This window comes from Schistocerca gregaria, chromosome 6 (assembly GCF_023897955.1).
Source record: "Schistocerca gregaria isolate iqSchGreg1 chromosome 6, iqSchGreg1.2, whole genome shotgun sequence".
NCBI classification, from domain to species: Eukaryota; Metazoa; Arthropoda; class Insecta; order Orthoptera; family Acrididae; genus Schistocerca; species Schistocerca gregaria.
Window position 1 is genome coordinate 246921377 of NC_064925.1, and position 22928 is coordinate 246944304.

The 22928-nt window shown below is 39.7% G+C and overlaps 1 protein-coding gene across 2 annotated transcripts in view; it reads right to left on the reverse strand.

Moving 5' to 3' along the window:
- Positions 1 to 22928, reverse strand: part of LOC126278563 (E3 ubiquitin-protein ligase rnf8-like) — a 135503-nt gene that overhangs the window by 12658 nt on the left and 99917 nt on the right. For both annotated transcript variants that reach the window (XM_049978757.1, XM_049978758.1), the window contains exons 9-10: positions 21936 to 22140; positions 16369 to 16576 (exon numbers count right to left, since the gene is read on the reverse strand). In XM_049978757.1, coding sequence (XP_049834714.1) covers positions 16369 to 16576; positions 21936 to 22140 — 413 coding nt within the window. The remainder of the gene's footprint in view (positions 1 to 16368; positions 16577 to 21935; positions 22141 to 22928) is intronic.

Here is a 22928-nt window from a genome sequence, read left to right on the forward strand (position 1 = left end):
CATGGAGCCTTAACAGGCAAAATAGTCAGAGGCGGCAAGGAGTCTTCTGTGCCAGCCACACTATCAAGGCATATCAATGACTGGAAGTGTATATCAATAATGTATATATGTATGTATTGAAAAAATGATAGTTATTTGTTACCTAGAAGGTCTCCTGAAACAAGATCTATGTGTGTTCTATTTAAAGGCGCAATAAAAGCCTTGAAAGATCGGTGTTGATAAGTCCTGGTTCTTGGTAAAAATTATGTTATTCTACAGATAAGAAGAATATTTAACAAGCCAATGAAAGACCATCTCACACTGCTACTCTGTGCCAACACAAGCAGTGATTTGAAAATTAAACCGCTGCTTGTTTACCATTCAAAAACTCCACAAGCATTTAAAAAGTGTAGTTAAGTCCAGCAAAGCAGGTTAAATGTAAGGTGGAGGTCCAACAACAAGATTCAGGTGATTCGTATTCTTTTTGTGACTGGATCAATGAAGTCAACAACATGGGAACTGTGAGTCCGCCTTTATGCAAAACACTTTGTTATTTGTTTACTAATATATTCGCCATCATCAATGGATTCTTTAAATCTTATGTATTGTATGTTATGAGATGTATTTAAGAATTATCGTCGCTGTCTGAAATGTATTTCCTGTGCTTGTTCTGTTGCTGTTTTTCTAAGTGTACATCATGTCATCTGTGATGTTCTGGATCATAAACAATGTTTTGTTTTTCTGTGTACAGAATCAACTACATGCCGTACAACAAACTTGCAGATTACATGATGTACACTGAGAAAAACGGCAACAGAAAAAGCACAGAAAATATGCTGCAAACAGAGACAACAATTCTTAAAAATATGCCATAACATACGATAAGTAAGATTTAAATATTTGTCACTCAAACTCATTTGGGAAATAAATAAGTAAACAAATGAAGTGTTTTGCATGAAGGCGGACTCACAATTCCCATATTGTTGATTTTGCATGTGAACACAGACCAAATGAAAGAGTTCCGAGATCAAGTTATTGTTATCAATTAATTGTTTGGTCCGTCGGTGAAAAAATATTTGCTTGAGATGAATCTGCCTCTCCATGCCTTGCTTGTTGTGGACAACGATCCTGCCCATTCTCCAAGGCTATAAGACCACTTCCTTGAAGAATTTTAATTCATCAAGATCCAATTTCTGCCTCCCTACACCACTCTTTTAATTCGCACTATGGACCAGTAGATCATTTATAACTTAAAGACATTCTCCTAAAGCACTCTTTGAGCTTTCCTTTGAGATGACTCAAACTATCAATCTCGCTCTTAAATAGTTTTGGAAATATCACTTCAACATCTTTGCCTGCATCAAGATAACAGAAACGGCTTAGAAAGGGGTTACCAAGAGAACTCTCAGTTTTGCATAGAGGATGCGTTCACCAGTGTGTGTTGTCAAATGTGACTCTGAGGCATTTAAGTCAGTATTGTCAAACAGGGTGATTACGGACGGTTTTGTCATTATTTTGATTGTAACTTTCGTATATTGTTAGATTAAATTGATTGTTATGGGTGTGGTAGGGTGAATGTGTAACAAATAAAATATCCCAGAACCAGAGAGTGTATGTGTAGGAATAGTTATCTGAGGCAGTCAAATGAAGTGTCTGAAGTCACCCCATGGAGTGGGATGATTTCAGACACACGTGTTTTTTTTTAAATCTCTGTCCGAAGTTACAGTATATAGAGGGCGAATTCGGACAGTTACTGCCTTTTTTTTTTTTAATTCTACATGGTTTTTATTTGATTTTGGTGACATTTAACACATTTTAAAGCAGCCCTTTGTTACGAATAAGTGATATGGAACTATATAATGATAACTTTTTATTGTGCAAGAATTTAAATAAACAGTCTCTTTGTTCACTTCTGCATGAGCTCATTTAATATTTTCGCTTAAGTGAACGGAAAGATCTTCTGACTGTCGTTTGAGGAATTAATGCATCCATTCTTCTCGTGGCAAATTATTACAAAATTTCTTCTCTTCTCGGCTAGATTTATCAACGTAACCTTTAACTAAATATCTAATATCCAATTTATTGAAGGGGAATCCCCAATGTGCAGCCCTCAAGATACCTTGCTTCAACATTTCTTCTTCTTCTTCTTCTTCTTCTTCTTCATTTAGCACTGGCTGCCCTCCCATTTTTTTCGGACGTGCTTCCTGCACTTTATTTTGTAGTGTCGATTTAGGTATACCATACAGATCACATACTTTTCTGTATGATAATTTACCACTCTGAATATCACAAACAGCTTTATCTAAAAGTTCTGGGTCATAATTACACCATACTGTATCACCTCTCTTGCTCTTATACGTTCTTGGCATAGTTCGAAATCACCCCACATAGTACACAATTTCACAAAAACCATCGTTATTTTATAACCTTGCACGAAAAACTCAAAACTTGTACAGAAATTGTCTCAATGCTGTTAGCTACTGACCGCGTCGACAATTAAGGTTACAATAATTTCCCGCATGGCGCAACAATAGAAAGTTTCCACTTAACGATAATGTATGGATTTTTAACACTTATGCGACTGTTCGTCAATTATTCACCTAGGGAAACAATTGACGCAAAATAAAAGTTGTGGAAAGCGATAAATGCAATCTTCCGCTTAAAATAACTGGCGCACAGGCGTTAAAATAAGTAACTCTTTGTTTCTATGCAGTAACAATGAGCAAATAAGCCAGACTGTCCTGAATTCACCCTGGTGTCCAAAATCACCCCATTTGACGGTACCTGTGGAGCCTGTAATCAATGAGACTGCGTCTTTGGCCAAGAGCATGGGACTAGTATTGGGTAGCAATGATAATGAGCTTGTGGAAGATCACAGCCAAGAAACAATCACCAGAAGAGCTTATGAAGTAGCAGCATGTTTCACAGCAGGGTGATGTGGAGAAGAATTCGGAGGAGGAGGACATGGTAACAGCAAAGCAGCAATCTTCTGGCACAATAAGAGAAAAACTGAAAGCATCAGATTCGGTTGCTTCGTACACTGAAATCATCACCCCAATAAAGCAGTGGCTACACTTCCTACAAATTTATTCGACAATAATGCTGTGTCTCATTTTTGCCAAGTGTGGAAGCATTGGCAAAAACAAATGACTTATCGGTAGCTTCCTAGTAAAGAAGAATTAGTTATGTATTGTGAATAATAAAGTACATAATACTGTTGTATAATTTCTTTAATGAATGGCAAGAATAAGATAAAACTTTTAGTGTTTTTTCTGCATGGAATGCATTATCATATTTTACACTAATTTATAAGGGACAAATTGTTTCGCTGAACAAATGTTTTGCACTACGCGTAAGATTCTGGAACAAATTATGCTCACTATGCAAGGTTCCACTTACATACGTAAAAGGCATCAAAATACTTGTCAGGGACTTGTTTATTAAATAATAATAGTTTATCATCTAATTATAATTGCCGATTCAACTGGAGCTGGTAACTGTCTGGGAAGTAGAAACGTTTAACTATTTCATACATCATAATCGATATTTTTGGAAAGCCAGAAATTGTCATTCACTACATAAATAATGAAACATTGCACCAGTTACGTATTTTTTCATGTTTTGCATGACATGTTTCAAAAATTTATTCTTTTTGTGAATAACAAATATGTACGTAAGTATTTTTTGTGGTGTCTGCATGTGTGTAGTTCTGTATCTCTTGCACTGTATTTGTCTTTTGGGGTTATCAGGTACCGTTCCTCCTCAAATATACTGAAAACCACACACACATGAACTAACAATCACTCTGTTTGTTTGTGAAACATCACAAAAAATACTTAAGCAAATATTTGTACCTGACAACGAGGATGAACTATCCATATACATGTTGCTAAGCATGAAAAAAATATGTTAACTGGCGCAGCGTTTAAATCAAAGAAATTTGCCATAAAGTCAGAAAATGTTTCAACTAGCACTACAAAATTGGCAAAATGACAAAACACCATATTTAGATATGGTTCGAATAACGCAAACCAAGGCGATCTTAACAATCACGAAGCTGCGCACGCGCAGTAGAGATAGTTTGAAAATGGTTGTGATTGGTCATGATACTTTTATTTGAATGAACCTAGTTACTTTTAATCAGCCACCAAGCCAAGTAGCACCTGGTAGCGAAAGGTGGTAAAGCACGAATCGTTTCAACTTTTACCTGTTTACCGGTTCAGATCTGCTGAGTAGAGCTCCTTAGCATCACGAAACTTTACCACATAACATTTGTAAACACTACTTGGCAGCCAGCACCATGCCAGTGTTATTTAATGTCAATTACGCCAGTCCGTTTCTCCATGAACATTTTTTCATAAAGCGTATATAGAAGGACAATTATACATGTTAACATAAAATCATGTGCTTAGAATGCTGAACATAGGAAATTTGACAGGAATGATAAAAATTGCATAAACGACGAAATGTTAATTCCGGGAACGTAAAAGTGGGATTATAGTGTATTGCACTTCTTGCAACAGCCTAACTACTTTTCTCAAGAAAAATTCTTGGGATCATTTTCCAAATCCAAGTACCATTCCCTGAAAGTGACCTACACCTCAATGAAGATCTGAAATGTGACACAACTTTTTTTTATGAAATGGCACTACCCACTTTCTGACTTCTGTGACAACAAAATATGTTTGCAACATTTTCTAGTCAATAAGTGCAATAAGTGGTGGGACATCCCATTGTGGGAGACGATATTGTGATATCTACAGATGGGAGAACCTTTTGTACCAATCACATCTACAAGGTGTGATGGCGAGTGTATGTCTCCACCCAATGAGTGGGTGCCACTTGCTCTTTGGCACAACAGTTTGAACATATTTAGAAGACAAGACAAAAAAGAATGAAAGGTCACAGCTACAATGGGTGCCTTGACAAATGAATGTTGGACTGGCTTATGTAGAAACAACTTCTTGGTCTTTATCTCATCCAAGCAACATCAATTTTAAAAATGATCTGTCAACTCGCTTTATATATGAGATTGTTTTTGTAGAAGAAAGTGTGAATACGGAAAGTTTCAAGTTCAGTTGCTTACATCATTCAAGTAACTTGGAAGATAATTCCCATGCTCTCTTGCAGCACCCATCCACACACAAGAAGACTATGTCCAGTGAAGGCTGCTGTAACGTGTTTCCATGGAACTGACAAGGAGGGCCACATCAGCAAATGTCAAGAAAGGTGACCAAGAGAAATTTCCTAAATCTACTAACATCTGACATCAAAGGATTACAGATTGCATGTAGGAAATGTACCACTGATGCCACACCAAAAAACAATCAACATTGCATTTCAGCCCAGAACCAAACCTCGGTCCATACAATACCAAGTAATAAGCAGTGTCAGAGATACTGCATTGACGATCAATAGCTGCATTCAATTTTGAATGGAAAATGAACGTGGATTTCCCACTTGTCACGAGTCGTCAGCTTAACCACTTCGGCTATTTGAGCATGCTTCCAAGAGTGGACAAAATCTACATTTGTCCTGATGTCCACTCTCCCTTTGTGCTTGCACCATATTACCATGATTCCCACACAGGTTGAGACGCTGCCTCACCATGGCAAGAAATACTGCAGTGCAATGCCTGGGTCACTGTACTGATGTTCTGTAACCAGTATTTCATGTGACTGAAGGGCAATATGACAACTGAAAAACATAGTCTCAACCTGCGCGTGAATCATGGTAATATAACAATACGAGAGAAGGAAAGTTGCTACTCACCATATAGCGGAGATGCTGAGCCGCGATAGGCACAATAAAAAGATTCACACAATCATAGCTTTCGGTCATTAAGGCCTTTGTCAGCAGTACACACACACACACACACACACACACACACACACACACACACACACACACACACGCTGAGCCGCGATAGGCACAATAAAAAGATTCACACAATCATAGCTTTCGGTCATTAAGGCCTTTGTCAGCAGTACACACACACACACACACACACACACACACACACACACACACACACACACACAAGTGCAACTTGCACACTCATCTGCAGTCTCAGAGAGCTGAAGCTACACTGCGAGCAGCAGCACCAGTGCATGATGGGAGTGGTGACTGGGAGGGGATAAGGAAGAGGCTGGGGCGGGGAGGGGGAGGGATAGTATGGTGGGAGTGGCGGACAGTGAAGTGTTGCAGTTTAGACGCAGGGTAAGAAAGGAGTGGGGAGGGGTAAGTAGCGGAAAGGATAGAAATAAAAATTAAAATAAAAGAAAATGTCTGGGTATGGCGGTGAAATGACAGCTGTGTAATGATGGAATGGAAACAGGGAGGGGGCTGGATGGGTGAGCACAGTGACTAACGAAGGTTGAGGCCAGGACGGTTACGGGAATGTAGGATGTATTGCAGGGAAAATTCCCACCTGCGCAATTCAGAAAAGCTGGTGTTGGTGGGAAGTATCCATATGGCACAGGCTGTGAAGCAGTCACTGAGATAAGGGGTATCATGTTCGGCAGCGTGTTCAGCTATAGGGTGGTTCACTTGTTTTTTTGGAGGCCGTTCATGAGGACAGACAGCCTGTTGGTTGTTACGCCTACGTAGAATGCAGCACAGTGGTTGCAGCTTAGCTTGTGGATCACATGGCTGGTTTCACAGGTAGCCCTGCCTTTGATGTGATAGGTAATGTTAGTGGCCCGACTGGAGTAGGTGGTGGTAGAAGGACGTATGGGACAGGTCTTGCATCTAGGTCTATTACAGGGGTATGAGCCATGAGGATGGACGAGTATATTGTGTAGGTTAAGTGGACGGCGGAATACCATGGCAGGAGGGGTGGGAAGGATAGTGGGTAGGATATTTCTCATTTCAGGGCACAACGAGAGGTAATCAAAATCCTGGAGGAGAATGTAATTCAGTTGCTCCAATCCCAGATCGTACCGAGTTACGAGGGGAAAGCTCCTCTGTGGCCGGACTGTGGGACTTTGGGAGGTGGTGGGAGACTGGAAAGATAAGGCATGAGAGATTTGTTTTTGTACAAAGATGGGAGGATAATTATGGCCAGTGAAACCCTTGGTATATTTAGAGAGGGACTGCTCGTCACTGCAGATGCGACGACCACGGGTGGCTAGGCTGTACGGAAGGGACTTCTTGGTATGAAATGGGAGGCAACTGTCGAAGTGGAGATGTTGCTGGTGGTTAGTAGGTTTGATATGGAAGGAGGTCAACATCTAGGAAGGTGGCTTGTTGGGTTGAGTAGGACCAGGTGAAGCAAATGGAGAAGTTTTTGAGGTTCTGGGGGAATGTGAATAAGGTGTCCTCACCTTCAATCCACATAGCAAAGATGTCATCAATGATTCTGAATTTTTAGGAAGGATTCCTCTAGATGGCCCATGAATAGATTAGCATAAGATGGTGCCTTGCAGGTGCCCTTAGCCCTACTGCGGGTTTGTTTGTAGGTAATGCCTTCAAAGGTGAGGATATAGTTTGGTCATGGAGATTGGGAAGGAGGCATTTGGTTTTGGAATCCATAGGGCATCTGGAAAGGTAGTGTTCGATAACAGTAAGGCCATGGGCATTAGGAATGTCAGTGTACAGGAAGGTGGCATCAATAGTGACGAGCAGGGCACCGTGTGGTAAAGGGAGAGAAACTGTGGATAGTCGGTCGAGGAAATGGTTGGTATCTCTTATATAGGAGGATAGGTTCTGGGTAATAGGTTGAAGGTGTTGGTCTGCGAGAGCAGAGATTCTCTCTGTGGAGGCACAGTAACCAGCCACAATGGGGCATCCTGGGTGGTCAGGTATATGGACTCTAGAAAGCATGTAGAAGGTGGGAGTGCAAGGAGTGGTAGGGGTAAGTAGAGAGACGGACTCTGGGGAGAGGTTCTGGGGTGGGCCTAAGGATTTGAGTAGTGGCTGGAGATCCTGCTGGATTGCTGGAATGGGATCACTGTGGCATGGTTTGTAGGTGGAAGTATCTAACAGCTGGCAGAGTCCTTCTGTCACGTAATCCTTGCGGTTCAAAAATACGGTGGTGGAGCCTTTGTCTGCAGGTATTTAGTATGCATGTTGAGGGGTTTGGGGAATGATGGTGACGCAAGGTTCGAGAATAAGAAATTCTGAATAGTTAACAGAGGTTGGTTTGGAGGCAGTGGGGGAGGATCACGGTTGGATGGAGGAGTCAACTGAGTTAGGTAAGTTTCAATGTTGGTCTTTGGTTGAGTCTGATTGGTCGGGTTGATGGCGAAAAAAGAGTTTCCACTGTAGGAACCGGGAGAAGGAAAGAAGGTCTTTAACTAGTTCTTCATGGTTGATTTTGGGAGTGGAGCAAAAGGTGAGGCCTTTGGAAAGGACTGATATTTCTGTGGGACTAAGGCTTCTGGAGGAAAGGTTCATGACTGTGTTGCAGGTCTGTTTAGGATTTGAGTTGTGTGTGGTAGTGGAAGGGAGTTTCGGAGGGTGGGGGTACATGTAGTAGGTCTGCAAGACAAGGTTTGTCAGCTATGAGGGGGTGTGGGGGAGGTTTGAAGCAATACCTCCACTTCGACAGCTGCCACCAGTTTCATACCAAGAAGTCCCTTCCGTACAGCCTAGCTACCCATGGTCGCCGCATCTGCATGTAGACATATAGAATTCATTTTTTACAACCCCCCCCCTGCCCCCCTCCTCCACCTATCATAAGAGAGGTGAATAACTGCGCAGTCACAATTTAATTTTCCAGCTACCTCCATCCTTTCTTTTACTGTGTCATTTTAAAGCCCCACGATCTTTTTTTGCAGTAGGCCTATATGATAACATTTTAGAACAAGTGTTATTAATCTGAACTTTTGTACAATGACCAATGGCTCCCCCATTCATTTTAATACAGCACAAAGGTCCTTTCCGGCCATCAACTTTGTGGTCTGTAACCCTAGGCTTTTCCCATTTTTTCAACGGAAAGTTCACAACATTTATGACAGTGATCACCACCTGATCATTTTATCCCTACCACACTGATACTCAGCTGGATATCCTTAGCATTGGATTCCTAAGAATGTCAAGAGAAACACATTCAGTATTTCCTTAATACTTATTAAGCCTTACCATAGGGCTACTGAAGAAAGCCTCGGACACACAACCATAAATCTCTTACTCTCAGCAGAAGAAACTATATCATGTTCTCCAAGGTGGCCCCCCTCCACTCCCACTCAGGGAGCTCGCCACTCTTTGGCGAGTTCGTGCTTGCCTACCATAGGGCTCCAGCCTTTGCAGCATTTTTCCCTTCTGTGCTGCATGTCTATCCTCCTGCTATTCTTCTTCCCCTCCCTTAGGGAACACGTCTGGGATGTTATTGCGAATGTTCTGCACTGTCTGTTGCTGAAGTAAGAACAGTCTCAACTTTATTTTTCGCTCCCTTTTCTTGTCTTCATTTCCCTTCTCCTCTTGTTCCTCTGCTTTGGCATTTGAGGTTCCTCTTTTTCTTCTTCCTCCTTGTGCGCTCCTGAAGGTCGGCCCACGCATCTGACGCATAACAGGTGACTGGGTAAGGTGTAATTCCCAGGTTGACAAGTAGGGTTTGCACATACCCCCTGGTACAGGTCAGGCCCAGAGAGGGGAGATTGCCTGAGCTGCAACCTTCCCAAATTGTCGACTGGTCCCTCTGTCAGATGTCTGGGAGGTGTGAACAATCACCTAAGGTGGGTGCGCCCCCTTGTGAAAGGAGCCTCCAGTTGGAAGGAATGTGCCATCAGAGACGCTGGCAATCATGGGGGATTTTCTCACAACGAGTCAATCATCTTTCCAATCAATGTCTACGAAACGTAAACGTAATGGGGCTAATAATTCTAATACCCTTCCCGCTGCACCATGGTTCCTTGTGGTCTCAGGTACTGAAGACGGTCAGTCCTTCATCACGGTAAATCTGTTTATTATTCAGAAAGGTGCTGATGCAATTGCTGACACTGTGAAGTCCTGCTCTTGTTTACAGAATGGCACTTTGCTTTTGGAGACTGCTTCTGATTCTCAAGCGCAACAACTGCTTGCCACCTCGCCTCTCCATGGCTAACCTGTTCGTGTTCAGGACCATTGAACTCTGAATTGTTCCCATGGTGTTATTTACACTAGGCTGCTCGATGGTTTAACCAAGGCCGAAATCCAGTATTACCTCTCTGATCAGGGTGTCATTGCTGTCCATTGTGTAATGAAAAAGCTAGATTCCTCCTTAGTGCCCACCCACTCTCTTTTCCTCGCCTTTGATAGAGTGATGTTGCTGTCAAAAATCAAAGCAGGCTGTGCAACTATCACAGTCCAGCCGTACATTCCGAACCCAACGGGCTGCTACCAGTGTCATCATTTCAACCACACTAGAATGTCTTGTTGACACACAGCCAAATGTGTAACCTGTGGTACGGATGCACACGAGGGCGATTGTGCATCTCCTTCTCCCAGCTGAGTCAACTGCAATGGCGGACATGCCGCCGCCTCTCTGGGTTGTGCCGTGTATCTTGATGAGCAGACTATCCAAGAGAGTCATGTAAAGGAAAATGTGACTTATCCAGTAGCTTGCAAGTTACTGGCTAGTCGAAAACTCTGTGTTCTCCTGTCTGTCACCTATGGTTCTGTTCTTGTTACCCCTTGCTCCAGGAAAGACATGGCTACGAAGACATGCAAACTCAAATTCAGCTCTGAGGCTGTGAAATCGCCCAGCGTCAAGGTAGCATCACCGCCCCCTGTCCTGCTGTGCAACAAACTGTCAAACTCTTGCCCCACGTGGCAAAGCCACCAGCTACACAACCAGTAGGCAGGAAAGGTCAGAAGGAGTACTCCTGTGAAGACTTCCTCCGTGCCTCCAGCCAAACAACATCTGAATCTTCCTCTAACCAGAAAGGCGTGAAAAAGTCCACCAAACGCAAACGGTCTTCTCCTTCGCCAGCTCAAAGATACTGTCACCTTAGTGCGGCCGGCCTCCGTGCAGCCGATGCGAACCACCAACTGTTTTTCAGCATTGGACTCTATGGACCGACTGCACAAGCTAGCTGATGCTTCTGTGGACCCCATGGAGTGGGATCCTCTCCGGCTTCTGTGCCCTGTAGTAGCAACTCTACACCGGCTGTCATTTGGCAGCCACTGAGTTGACACACCTACATCTCTTCCTCCTCATGACTTTCCTCCAATGGAACATTTGCTACCTTCGGTCCCACAAAGAGGATTCTAGCGTCGCAGCATGTCCTTGTACTCTGCTTTCAGGAAACGAAGTTGCGCCCTCACAACTGTCTTGAGCCTTCAAATTACATACCAATTCATTTTGACCTTCCCCCTGAGGTTGGCATTCCATCTCACTGGGGCATCATGCTGCTCATACGGGATGATCTTCATAGTCAGCCCATCTCCCTGACTACCCATCTTCAAGTTGTTGCAATTTGACTTTCCCTCCCCCGCCTGACTTTTTCACTCTGTACCATTTATAACTCCGTCATTCGATGTCACCCGACTTCCTTCAGCTTATTGGGCAGCTACCTCCCCATTTTTGTTACTTGGTGACTTTAATGTGCATCATCCTCTTTGGGGTTCTCCCAGGACCTGTTGGAGAGGTGCCCTCTTGGCTGATCATCTTAACCAACTTAAACCTGTTCTGCCTTAACACTGGAGCACTCACTTTCCTTTCTGACTCCTCGCACAGCTATTCTCATTTTTACTTATCCTTTTCCACTGCCCAGCTTACCCATTGTCTTTGAGTGGTCGGTCCTTTCTGACACCTATTCGAAAGGCCATCTCCCGTGTGCTGTCCACTTGTCCTTTTTAACCTTTTTTGCTCTCTTAGGAAGAAATTAAGTTATTTACTTTTGTTTTCGAGTTTCTGTATTCTTGTTCATTCATTTAACTTTTTGGAATGCGATTGTTAATTTCTTATGCTTCTATTTTTGTTCCAGACTCTAATTTTGCTGTAGCAACAAAACTGTTTCTTTAATACTCTTTGCTAAGTTGAAAATAAACTTTTCGAGATAGTGATTTGCAAATTCCGTAGTGACTGGCTTGAAAAGTAAAGTCTCTGTGTAGGGGATAAAGTTAGTGAAACTGAACTATTATGCTCTATTAATTTTGAGACAAAAACTTTTAAGGTGCTTTTCAACCACTCACTTTCAAGCAAACATAAATGTAACTTTGAAACTAAATGTGGACCACATCAGTTACATTTATAACATTAAGACCAGACACGATCTCCAAGTTGAGCACATGCACCAACAATCAGCGTGTTAAGTACCAAAGAGAAAGAAATCAGATGATTTCCAATTACTCTATGGATTCATCAAATGATATTTGTAATGTCTTTTAGATAATGTTTCCTGATAATGTTGCTGAACATTTTTTGCTTTCATGTGAAAAACATGGGATGCCTAATAAGAAGTGTGTTCATCATATTACACATTAAGTTTCGATGAAACTACGAAAGATCGGAGAATAAGTTTTGCATAACACAACACAACACCTAAGAACTTTCTATCGACAAATCAGGTGGGAAATGTTACATCAGAAATTATGTGAAGCACTTTCTGAAGCCAACTTGTCCATATATAATTGCCTTATGCTGTAAACAGATGGACCTAGTGGCTTTTAGTCATGTCCAGGAGACCTACGGCAGACAAATTCTAATCAACATTGCAACATTCATGCAACATTCATGCTGTCCATAAGCTTCCAAAGTTCAGGTCAATCTTTACCATTATTTTGAAGGTTTGCCTGTTCGCTGGGAAGAATATCCAAAAGAATTTTTAAACAATGGGACAGTATTCAATATTACTTAAATCTTTAGCATATACCTCTCAAAAAGAATTCTGCTACTGTTCCATGCAAAACCTACACTCTCATTGCGAATGCTTTAAAAACTCTTAAATGAAAGCACAAATTCATTTCACAGTGTCACCTGCAGAAGTATTCAGCAAGTTCACACAACATTTTAAAAGTCAAACACCTTTGATTCACAAGTTGCATACTGGAATAGGAAACACATTTCAAATGTTTTTAGCTCATGTTTTGAATATTTCTGCTTTGAGAAAAACTTAATTTCTGAAGTTCGTCATCATGAATTCTGTACACTAGATAATCTGCTTCCTCTTGAACAATTAGTTGTTAGTGGGCAAGTGACTGAAGAGTTTAATAAACTGGAAGAAGGCGACAAGTTGTAGTTTCTAAATAACGCGCCAAAAACATTACAAAGCAACTTATAAACATGTGATGGAAAAGACATGCTTATCAAGTGCACCACTGAAACATATTATGTTTTTAAACCCCAAAGAAAGAATATAGACTAAAATCTGCTGTAATTTGTTAAAGATTGCAAAAATGATGCCATTTCCTGTACTGAAAGATTACTTATTAGACAAGTGGAAGATTCTATGGTTTGAAAAAGATGACCCAGCCTTAGATAAGAAAGGTATTGACAATTACTTGCAGCAGCACATCTCAAAACAAGGAAAAAATAACACCCACAGTGTTAGAGTATATCCAAATGTTTGGAATCTGTCAAGACATGTCTTACACTGTCCAATGGAAATGCGGACAGAGGTAAGATATTCAGTTTCGAAGCACCCATTAGAAGAAGAAAAGTAGCAATGACAGAGTTTTTTAAATAGTATTTTGGCCGTGATTGATGCTTTGGGACAATATCGGCATTTTCTTCCTGTTCACAATGACCCACAGCTCATCAGGTATAGACAGCAGGCATATGCAAACTGTACTGCTTCTATGGAAGAATGTGAAAGAAACACGAATTAGAAGAAATGCAAAAAGAGGAAGAAAGCCAAATGTGATACAATATTGCAGAGCCTGTGTAATTCTGATTCTGATGCAAAGTTCCTTTGGACAGGACATGCATGCATTTATTCCATTCTACAGCTGATGGTTGTCATTATTCTCAGTTGAGAAAGCATTTAATGCAAAACCAAAGGCATCCTGAAGAGACGATTTGAAATGTGAAAAACAGTAAAAAATCAAATGACTATGAGATAGCTGCTCTGAACGAAAAGAAATAAGACTCAGCTGTCTATATGGAGGCACAAGAAGAAGCTCCCTCTCAAGCCTCATCTGAACTGAAGAAAGCACTAAACCAAAAAAGATTTAAAAGGTACCAAAGTGAACTAGAATATGACAGGGCGTGGAAATCAAGCAAGTAGAAGAAAGGGAGGTGGAAACCATTGACAAAAATCTTGAGGAAAGAAAATCTAATAGGATTACTACTTTGTTTGTTGCTAAGATTCTTAATAAACAATAATCTAAAAAATATTTTGTTCATCTCTTTCCAGTACTGAAATGTACAATGTTATTACCTATAAATGTGATGAATGTTTTGTTTTTGAATTATGATTACCAATCTCGAATTACCAATGTAATTGCATATATTAATGAAGCTCTATGAAGGAAGAAAACAACTGTACTCCATATGGGACCACAAAAGAAATTTATAATGGTCTTAAGAGCCCTTTTAGGTAGAGTATTATCAAAAATAACAACAATTAGTTTGTGACACCTTTGTATTGAAATGTAAGGGGCAGTAAAATTAAAAAAGTGACAGATGGAAAAAAGTAAGTAAACTATTTGTTATTTCAAAAGTTATCCCCACAACTGTTAACACTTTTATACCTTTCTGAGACCAAGCGGCCAATGCCTTCATGGAAAAATTTTAACAGCTGCCCATGGAAGCATTACTACACCCAGGCATGCACCTCTTCATCTAAAGCAAATTAATGACCACAAATGTCTTTCTTCAGGACTCGAAAAATATGGAAAATGCATGGGGAGAGGTCATGACAGTATAGAAAATGTGTAAGGGCTTCCCAGTGAAACTTCTGCAGCGTACTCTAACAACTTTGGCATCATGTGGACAGAAATTTGTAGCTATAGATTTGCTTCAGACAAACTAGTGCATGCCTGTATATTATCACGGTTCTGTTGGCAAAAGTAAACATTCTCCCATGAAGGCACTGACAGTTTTGTGTCACAGTGCGATAAATCTATCAAAAGTTATGGCCATTACTTTTGAAATAATAAAGAGTTTACTTACTTTTTCCATTTGTCTCATTCTAATTTGACTGTCATCTATAAATTGTTACCTTTCAAACAACTTTTTAAAATATTATGTCGCCTTTTTTAAGTGCCACCACGGCTTCTCATCTTGTGACTAGGCATGTCACCCTAGTTTTAGCAGCTCAACAACCCTGTGACTGAACAGGGTAGAAGGTTTTCATGAGTACAGATACGTTCTGCATTTTGTTTATCAAGACCCTCTCACTGTACATTTCTTCGAGGTATTTAAGAAGGATCCATTGTCACTTCTGGTACAGACTCACACTCCCCCTCCCTTGCTTGACTTTTCTGTATTTGTCTTGATTCATTTCAAACTGGGGCAATGTATTGCAGTTACATTCTTCAGCATAAAAGTTAGTTGATCTCTCTTGAGATACTGCCGAGACTACACAACCACCAATGTAGTCCAATTTAACTCTCTTTAGTGGGATTGGTTCACCACAGTGCTACACTCTCCAACTGGTTGCTCTCCCCTTGGGTGCAACCCTGCCTAAGGAATGGTCCCCTTGCGTGGAGGTCCTTACTCAGAGTCCTCGTATTATCAACAAGGTAAATATGAACTGCTCAGCATTTTTGGGAAACTATGTGTTCCCTGCACAGTCATGAGGCTACTACTATATGGATACCTGACGACCCCCAACACAGACTGGTTACCATGCTGGGTGTTTGGCAACCTTCCTGAAACAACACTCACAACTAAAAAATTTCGAAAACAAAGTGGAGGTCAAATGTGGTAATGTGAGACATCCGTAAATAATATTAAAATGGTGTATAACCTTACACACACACACACACACACACACACACACACACACACACACACACAAATTTCAAGCTTTCGCAACCCAAGGTTTCTTCATCAGGAAAGAGGGAAGGAGAGGGAAAGACGAAATGATGTGGGTTTTAAGGGAAAGGGTAAGTAGTCATTCCAATCCCGGGAGCGGAAAGACTTACCTTAGGGGGAAAAAAAGGACAGGTATACACTCGCACACACAAGATCTTTTATCTTTTTACGACACATTGAAATTCAACACCCGTTAGCATCAACCTTTAACAACATCAAATTAATATGCGAATATTTTGTATGAACATATACGTCTATCCCTTAGACTGACTAGAAGGCTTATAAAACGCACACTCATCACCAGCCACACATCTATAACACTAGGGTCCAAAAAGTAAATGAATGTCAAGGAAAACTGCGTCTACCCATGGGAAGAATATAAATTTAATATTAAAGTTGTTCACTTAGTATTTGTATAAATGAATTCACTTAGTATCTGATAAAAATCTAAATAACAGTAAGTTAAACTGAAGGTGAATACTTACAAATGTACAGTAACTATTTCAGCTGGGGGTGATAGTGATTCGACAACAGCAGGTAATGGCTGGCGTCGCCTTGGTCTTGGAATGCTTTCAGTTTCAGTTGTAGTGCGTCGAGCAGACCGCACACGCCGCCTTTCTCCACTTCCATTTCCAATTCCATTTCTGCTTCCACTTGCACCATCATTTCTATTTTTATTCTTGTCACACAAAGCTAAAATTGAAGTAAATGAGTTCATTCTCACAGCTAGGAAACGTGAGTTTAAACATTTTTTTCTTCTGTAGATTCTGCAATAACATTTCCATGCCACTTCTTTTGACAGACAGAAATTGAGGGGGGGAAGAAGAAGGGAAAAAAAACACAGAGTTTTACTGAATGTTGGTGGTTGGCAGAAAAATGTTTTGTGTAACCACAACAAACTTATATTTCATTTATATGAAAAGCCAGTGCTTCCACTCCACATCAATCTCTTTTCGTGCGGAAGGTCGGAAATACAGGAACTGGCACAAAGATGGAAAACACCATGACAAATGAATGCTTGAACATAAACACAGATGCCAGCCCAGCCTGCAGGTTGTGCTGATGTATTTGACCACAAACAGCACATGTATAGTGTTCTTAGTATGTTGCAAGTATCAGCCATGGTCAGAACAGTGTTCTGTGAAGTTGTGAGTGCTTATGTCAAAGCTAAGCTACTTCAAATATGGGCTAATTGTTGGTGCTTGTTCAGCAGGTGCTTTCATAACCAAAGCAACCAAAGTGTTTGGTGTCTCAATAGGAAACACATCAAACATTTATACCACATACAGGAAAAGGGAAAAATCATCATACACAAACTCACAATGCGGACAAGAGAGAGAGAGAGAGAGAGAGAGAGAGAGAGAGAGAGAGAGAGAGAGAGTAGAATGATTGTGACAGATGACCACTGAAGAGGATTGTTATGAAAAATATAAGAAGAACAACTGCAAAAGTCACTGCGAAACTTCATTTTGTGCTTGTGAAACCTGACAGCACCAAAACAATACAAAGGTAACTCTAAAAAAGGAAATTTCAGGGTGAACCAGAATTCCCAAATCATTCTATAGTTAATGCCTGTAACAAGAAAACATAGTGCTGAAGCCATCATACCTGGACTATGGAGCAATGGAAGAAAGTCATTTGGTCAGATAAGTTTTATTTCACACAGTTTCCAATTTCTGGCTGAGTTTATGTCCCGGGAGTGAAACACGGTGGGGGTTTGGTGATGATCTGGGTAGCCCTTATGGCATTCCAAGGACATCGTGGTTACTCTGAAAGGTCACATTAGTTTCAAAGCGTTTTGGCTGGTCAGATCCACCCCTTGGTACAGTGTTTGCTCCCCAGTGGTTGTGTTCCAAGATGGCAGGGCTCCTGTTTAACCAGCTTGCATCATCCAGGACTGGTTTTTTGAGCATGAAGATGGAAGTGTTACATCTCATCTGGCCACCACAGTCACCAGATCTCAAATTCTTGAGCCTTTGGGGTCTATTTTGGAAAGATGTTTCCATGGTCACTATACACCTCCATCAACTACACCTGAACTTGCAACTATTTTGCAGAAAGAATGGTGTAACACTCTCTCAAAAATAATATTGGACCTGTATTTACCCATTCCGAGATGATTGGAAGATGTTTCAAATGTCAAAGGTTTTCCTATGTCATATTAGGCACAGTAATGTGGTGTTTCTGGTGTTTCCAATTTTTGTACAACCTCTGCATATTGGACAGTGCAGAAGTTTGTAAAAATGATACAAACACCCATCTAAAATGGTGTATGGTGTTCTTTAGTGTCTGAAAGGTCCTGAATTACCAAAGGCATTGATGAATATTAATCACGAATGGCAGACAAGAAGATCTGATATAGTCACTGAATAATAACAGACACAGGGGAGATGACTTCAAATTCTTTTGAGAGATTGTAGGGGGGTAAGGGTCTGCACGAGAAGTCTGAGTGCTATGTGGGGGAACTATGTTCAATTTTTGGTACTTGCAAAGATTTTTCCATGGTGGGAGGACTGGAACATGGTGCACTCAGCTTTGTGAAAACAGTTGAGGAGCCACTTGAATGAAAAGCATTGACTCCAATGTGTGAGAAATTGACAATTATTCAATACCTCCATCTGAAGGCCACCAATGACAGAGGATGTCACTGTGGTTAGTTGGTATTGAATGGCCCCCCATCAGGGTCAATGTGCAGGTCTGGCTGAATAGGACATGAATTCTTTTCCCCCAGAGACCATAAATGCTGAGTAATGTCAAGTCTTTGATTGCTGAATATAGAGATGACAATTTACTCAATCATCTTGCTCATCCTCCTGACCTTTAACATTTAAGGTTGGGGATTATATTCAACAAAATAGTCCCATGCTCGAAACAGAGACTGCATCACTGAGAAGGATTTTGTACAGTTTCCACTACTTTATATAAATTGTCTTATGTCCATACATGAGTATGACGGGATACCCTCATCCATTTTTTTCTTTATTTTCACAGTCTTACTTTTTTAATATTATACTGTATAATATTTATCATCTTATTTTTGATGGGCAAAGCCAATATGTACCAAATACATGAAAGAGCAACAAAACAGTGGTTACAAAAGTCAAATGTTTTGCTCGCTCACCTTGAAATAGTTACTGTTGAGTTGTATTTATGGATTGACTCAGTGAAGGAATATTGACACATTTCACACTTCCACTGTTTCACAAGAGAAAACTTTATTAATATTACAGTGGTTTTAGAGATGTTTGAAATCTTTGTATGTTATGTCTAAATACAAACAGCAACAACACAGTGTAGTGATGACAATTATGACAGTCAGAATGAAACCCAAACAAATAAAGTAAAAACAATGTGCTCATTTCATAATGAATGGATACAGAGCAAACAGTTCAAAATCTGTTAGCTAAAGATGATGATGAAAGGATAGCGAAATGTACAATGTGTCCTACATACTTTCCAATAAAAGGTGAGGATGCTGGGGCTGTGAGAAAGTATTTATTACGAGGGACACAAACTCTCTCTTGCAACAACTTCCAAAAGTAAATAGATTGCAATTTTTTTAGTGTAAAGCACTCGTCTATTGACAATAAAGTTTGAGCACTCAAAGTGCCACTTTATTAAGTACTAACTAGGGTATTAAGCTAGAAAGTACAATTTTCAAAGACTCTAATTTAAGTCCAAAACTTCATTGTGGGTGTACAAAATATGAGATGCTAGTACAAAATGTGCTGGTCCCACATTTCGCAAAATTCTTAGGAAATGAACTAGAAGATGGCACATTTTTCTTTGTTACCAATAAAGGTAATATTGTATGTTTTCCTGTGTCAATAAAATATTTTTCTAAGTACACTGGGTAAATGAGAAACTGCTAAGCATCTATATCAATAGCAATGAAATAACTGATTCTATTTGTGGAAAACATTAAGTTTATTTTAGATTAACATAATTTGGAAGTATCTAATACATCAAGTTTTGGTGCAGACAATACAGCAGTGACCTTTGGAGCACATTATCCAAAGTTTCAAAATTTTAAATCTTTCAATAGTAATATAACTGAAGCTAATTTTAACTGCCTCCGTTATTCATAGTATTGTTGAACATATGCAAAATTATTGAATTTGATGTCTAGAGTCTAGTATTGAAAGTCTACATCAAGTTCTCATTTTCTAGTAAGTAAACCTGGAATTTATGTTTTCTGTTCCTGTGAGAACCTGACAAAAATATGTGAACTGAATAGTAAAACAAAAATAAATTATCTAATGGACTGCTCAGAGTTTTGTATCAGCAAGTTCTACACAAGAAGAAACTTCTGAAGGCCATTACATCAGACAACAAGTATGTCTATAAGCTCCAGTCCCAATCGAAATGATTTAAGCCAGTGTATAAGGTAAACAACACTAATTTTTAAATATTTTTGTTTCAGGTATGGTGTTTGTAGTCTAGTTTTTGTCGGAGGATAAAAACTGATTTGCTTGAAGGGCCCTGAATTCTGACTAGCCAAATGGCAATCCATTGTTTTTGTTATCAGAGTAACCAGAGGACCCCAATTAAAACTACATTACGTTCTGGAGTATTTCAGATCTACCTCCTTGCTTCGCATTTGGAAGAAGGAAAGCATGGCTGAACAGGCTCATTGGTGTTCACCATGTGTAAAATGTCCTACTCACATGGATAGTAAAAAAGTGTACAGTAGGTAAGTACAGTTAATTCTTGAGAATTTGAATCTCAATCAAAATAGCAGACTAGTCCCATGAAAAATCCTCAATAAATCAAGATCATCCTGATCCACTTCCATGCTATTTTGTATAATATAGAGCAATTTATGGAATTCACAAATTGACACCATGATCTTTTGTTGGTCTCTTTAATTATTTATTATCTTTTGATCACAGACCCAAAAGGCTACTTGGTTCCCGCCTGATGTCCTTGTCTTGGACATTCAGAATGTTGCCCACTTGTGTCCTATTGCCAGCAGCGGTTGCCATTCCATCATAGAAAACACTGGCTCTTAGTACATTCTGAGGCCATTGGTATAGATGTCTCAGTGGCATGGGGGATCATGCTTAATGTCCTGGACACAGTCATTATGTTCAAATGTAGCTACCTGTAAGTACAGAGCCCAATTTTTTCTGATGACCACTCATTTCAGCAGTTTCTTTTCAGGGTCTCTTATGTCTGGAAAGTGTAGCCAGATAGGGGAAGGAGTCACGCGAGTCAAAATCAGTGTCCATTAACCCACTGTGAAATACCTACAAGAGGTGTACTGAAGCAACAGTCAACTGTCAAATGACATTATGCACTTTGTGATTTTTAGTAACACATGGATAACAGCAACTAAGCAGCTAATGCCAGGGAGCTGGTGATGAATGGGAAAGGGGAGGTGTGACGTGACAAACAGAACTATTCTCAACATTTACATTCTATAAATCAATGTTAGAAATGAAAAATCAGTCTAACAGCAAGAACTATGAAATGGCTTCCTTAGAACTTACCATGAAGGCAGAGTGAGATAATGGACCTACCTCCCCACTTAGTAATTAACAAAAAATTATGCTATTTCAGAAGCACTATGTAAACACGAAGCAATATTATAATCTCAGAAGATTTGCTTAATTTAATGTATAGATGAAAACATTAAGAGTGAACAAACTGCACAACTTCTTGAAAAATATGGAAATTAACAGCTACATAAGTATTGTTCCTGATCACTTCTTGTCTTGGAAGTTAATGTACCTTTGCACAAGTAAAAAATGGTTGCTTGAGAGGTAACATACCTTCAGTGCACAAGGAGAAAATGGAAGGTATAAAATTTAAAGCAGACTCTCTGTTCAAATAACAAAAGTACAAACTTTAACATTAAACTATGTCACTCTCAGTCCCTCTAAAACAATAAAGCCATATATGCTCTTGTGGCCTGTGTGTTCACAGCTGAAAGTTTAAACATGAATTATGTTGAGAAACATGTCTATTGCAAAATATATCTTCACAGAACTAAGAGAAAGCCAAGACCACACAAAAAGTTGAACATATAATAATAATTCAAAGTATGTACCTTGTCTTTCATCTTTTAACTCCTGTCTCCTCTTCTTCATATCATCCGAAAGGTTTTCCACCATCTTGTTTATAAAATTATCAAGTGAAAGTGACCTGAACTCTGCAGAAACTGGCTTCCTGCAGACAGGGCAATCCTTTTTCTTTTTTTTCCACTCACTTATGCAAAACTTACAGAATGTGTGATTGCACGTTAAAGTTGTAGCCTAAGGAAAAAAAATTCCATATAAAGTATCACCAAATGGCAGGCTCTCTTTACTGTATTAAATTTAAAATTATCTCTCCACCCAAAGACATAAGAAAACTTTGTTTGATCATAGCAAGTAGTTATTTTAAACCTTTAATGACTCTGTTACAGTTTATTACATTCATTTACTGGCTGTGCTCTGTAGGTTATATGAAGAACCTTCAGCAAAAGTGAAACGAGTCAAGGTGACTCAGCTATTACAAATAGCATTAATAACTAACTGCCATTTAATTGCCACATACTATTTATGCTTACTCAAACTAACAAAGATTAATGTAACAAAATAAACAGCAAAATCAAAACAGTAGAGATTGAAAAATGTGCTGCTTTAAATGTATTTACTGGCTGATGTTTATCCCTTACTGCTAGATTAATGGTAATGAGCACAATGATACTCATCTTAGAATAAGATTTATCTGTGTGCAGCAAGAACAGAATCCCATTAACAATGGCAGTTCCTACTTGACACACACCTCATAAAATTTTCAATTCCTGAATTATAAAAAGTCAATTTGCAGTAGTGATTTTTTTCATTTTGTACTTTAATTTATAGGGATTCACAATTTCATCCTATATGTCAGATAGAAGCTGAAGCTTCTGGGAGAACTTCATTCCAGATTCCCTATTCTGAAGCTCTGGAAATGGACACATTCTCAATATGGCAATCATTTTTTTTCTACCTTTTACTGTGATTAAATAAATCATTTTATCCCAATACAATTATAATTAGCAATTAAAACAATTAAA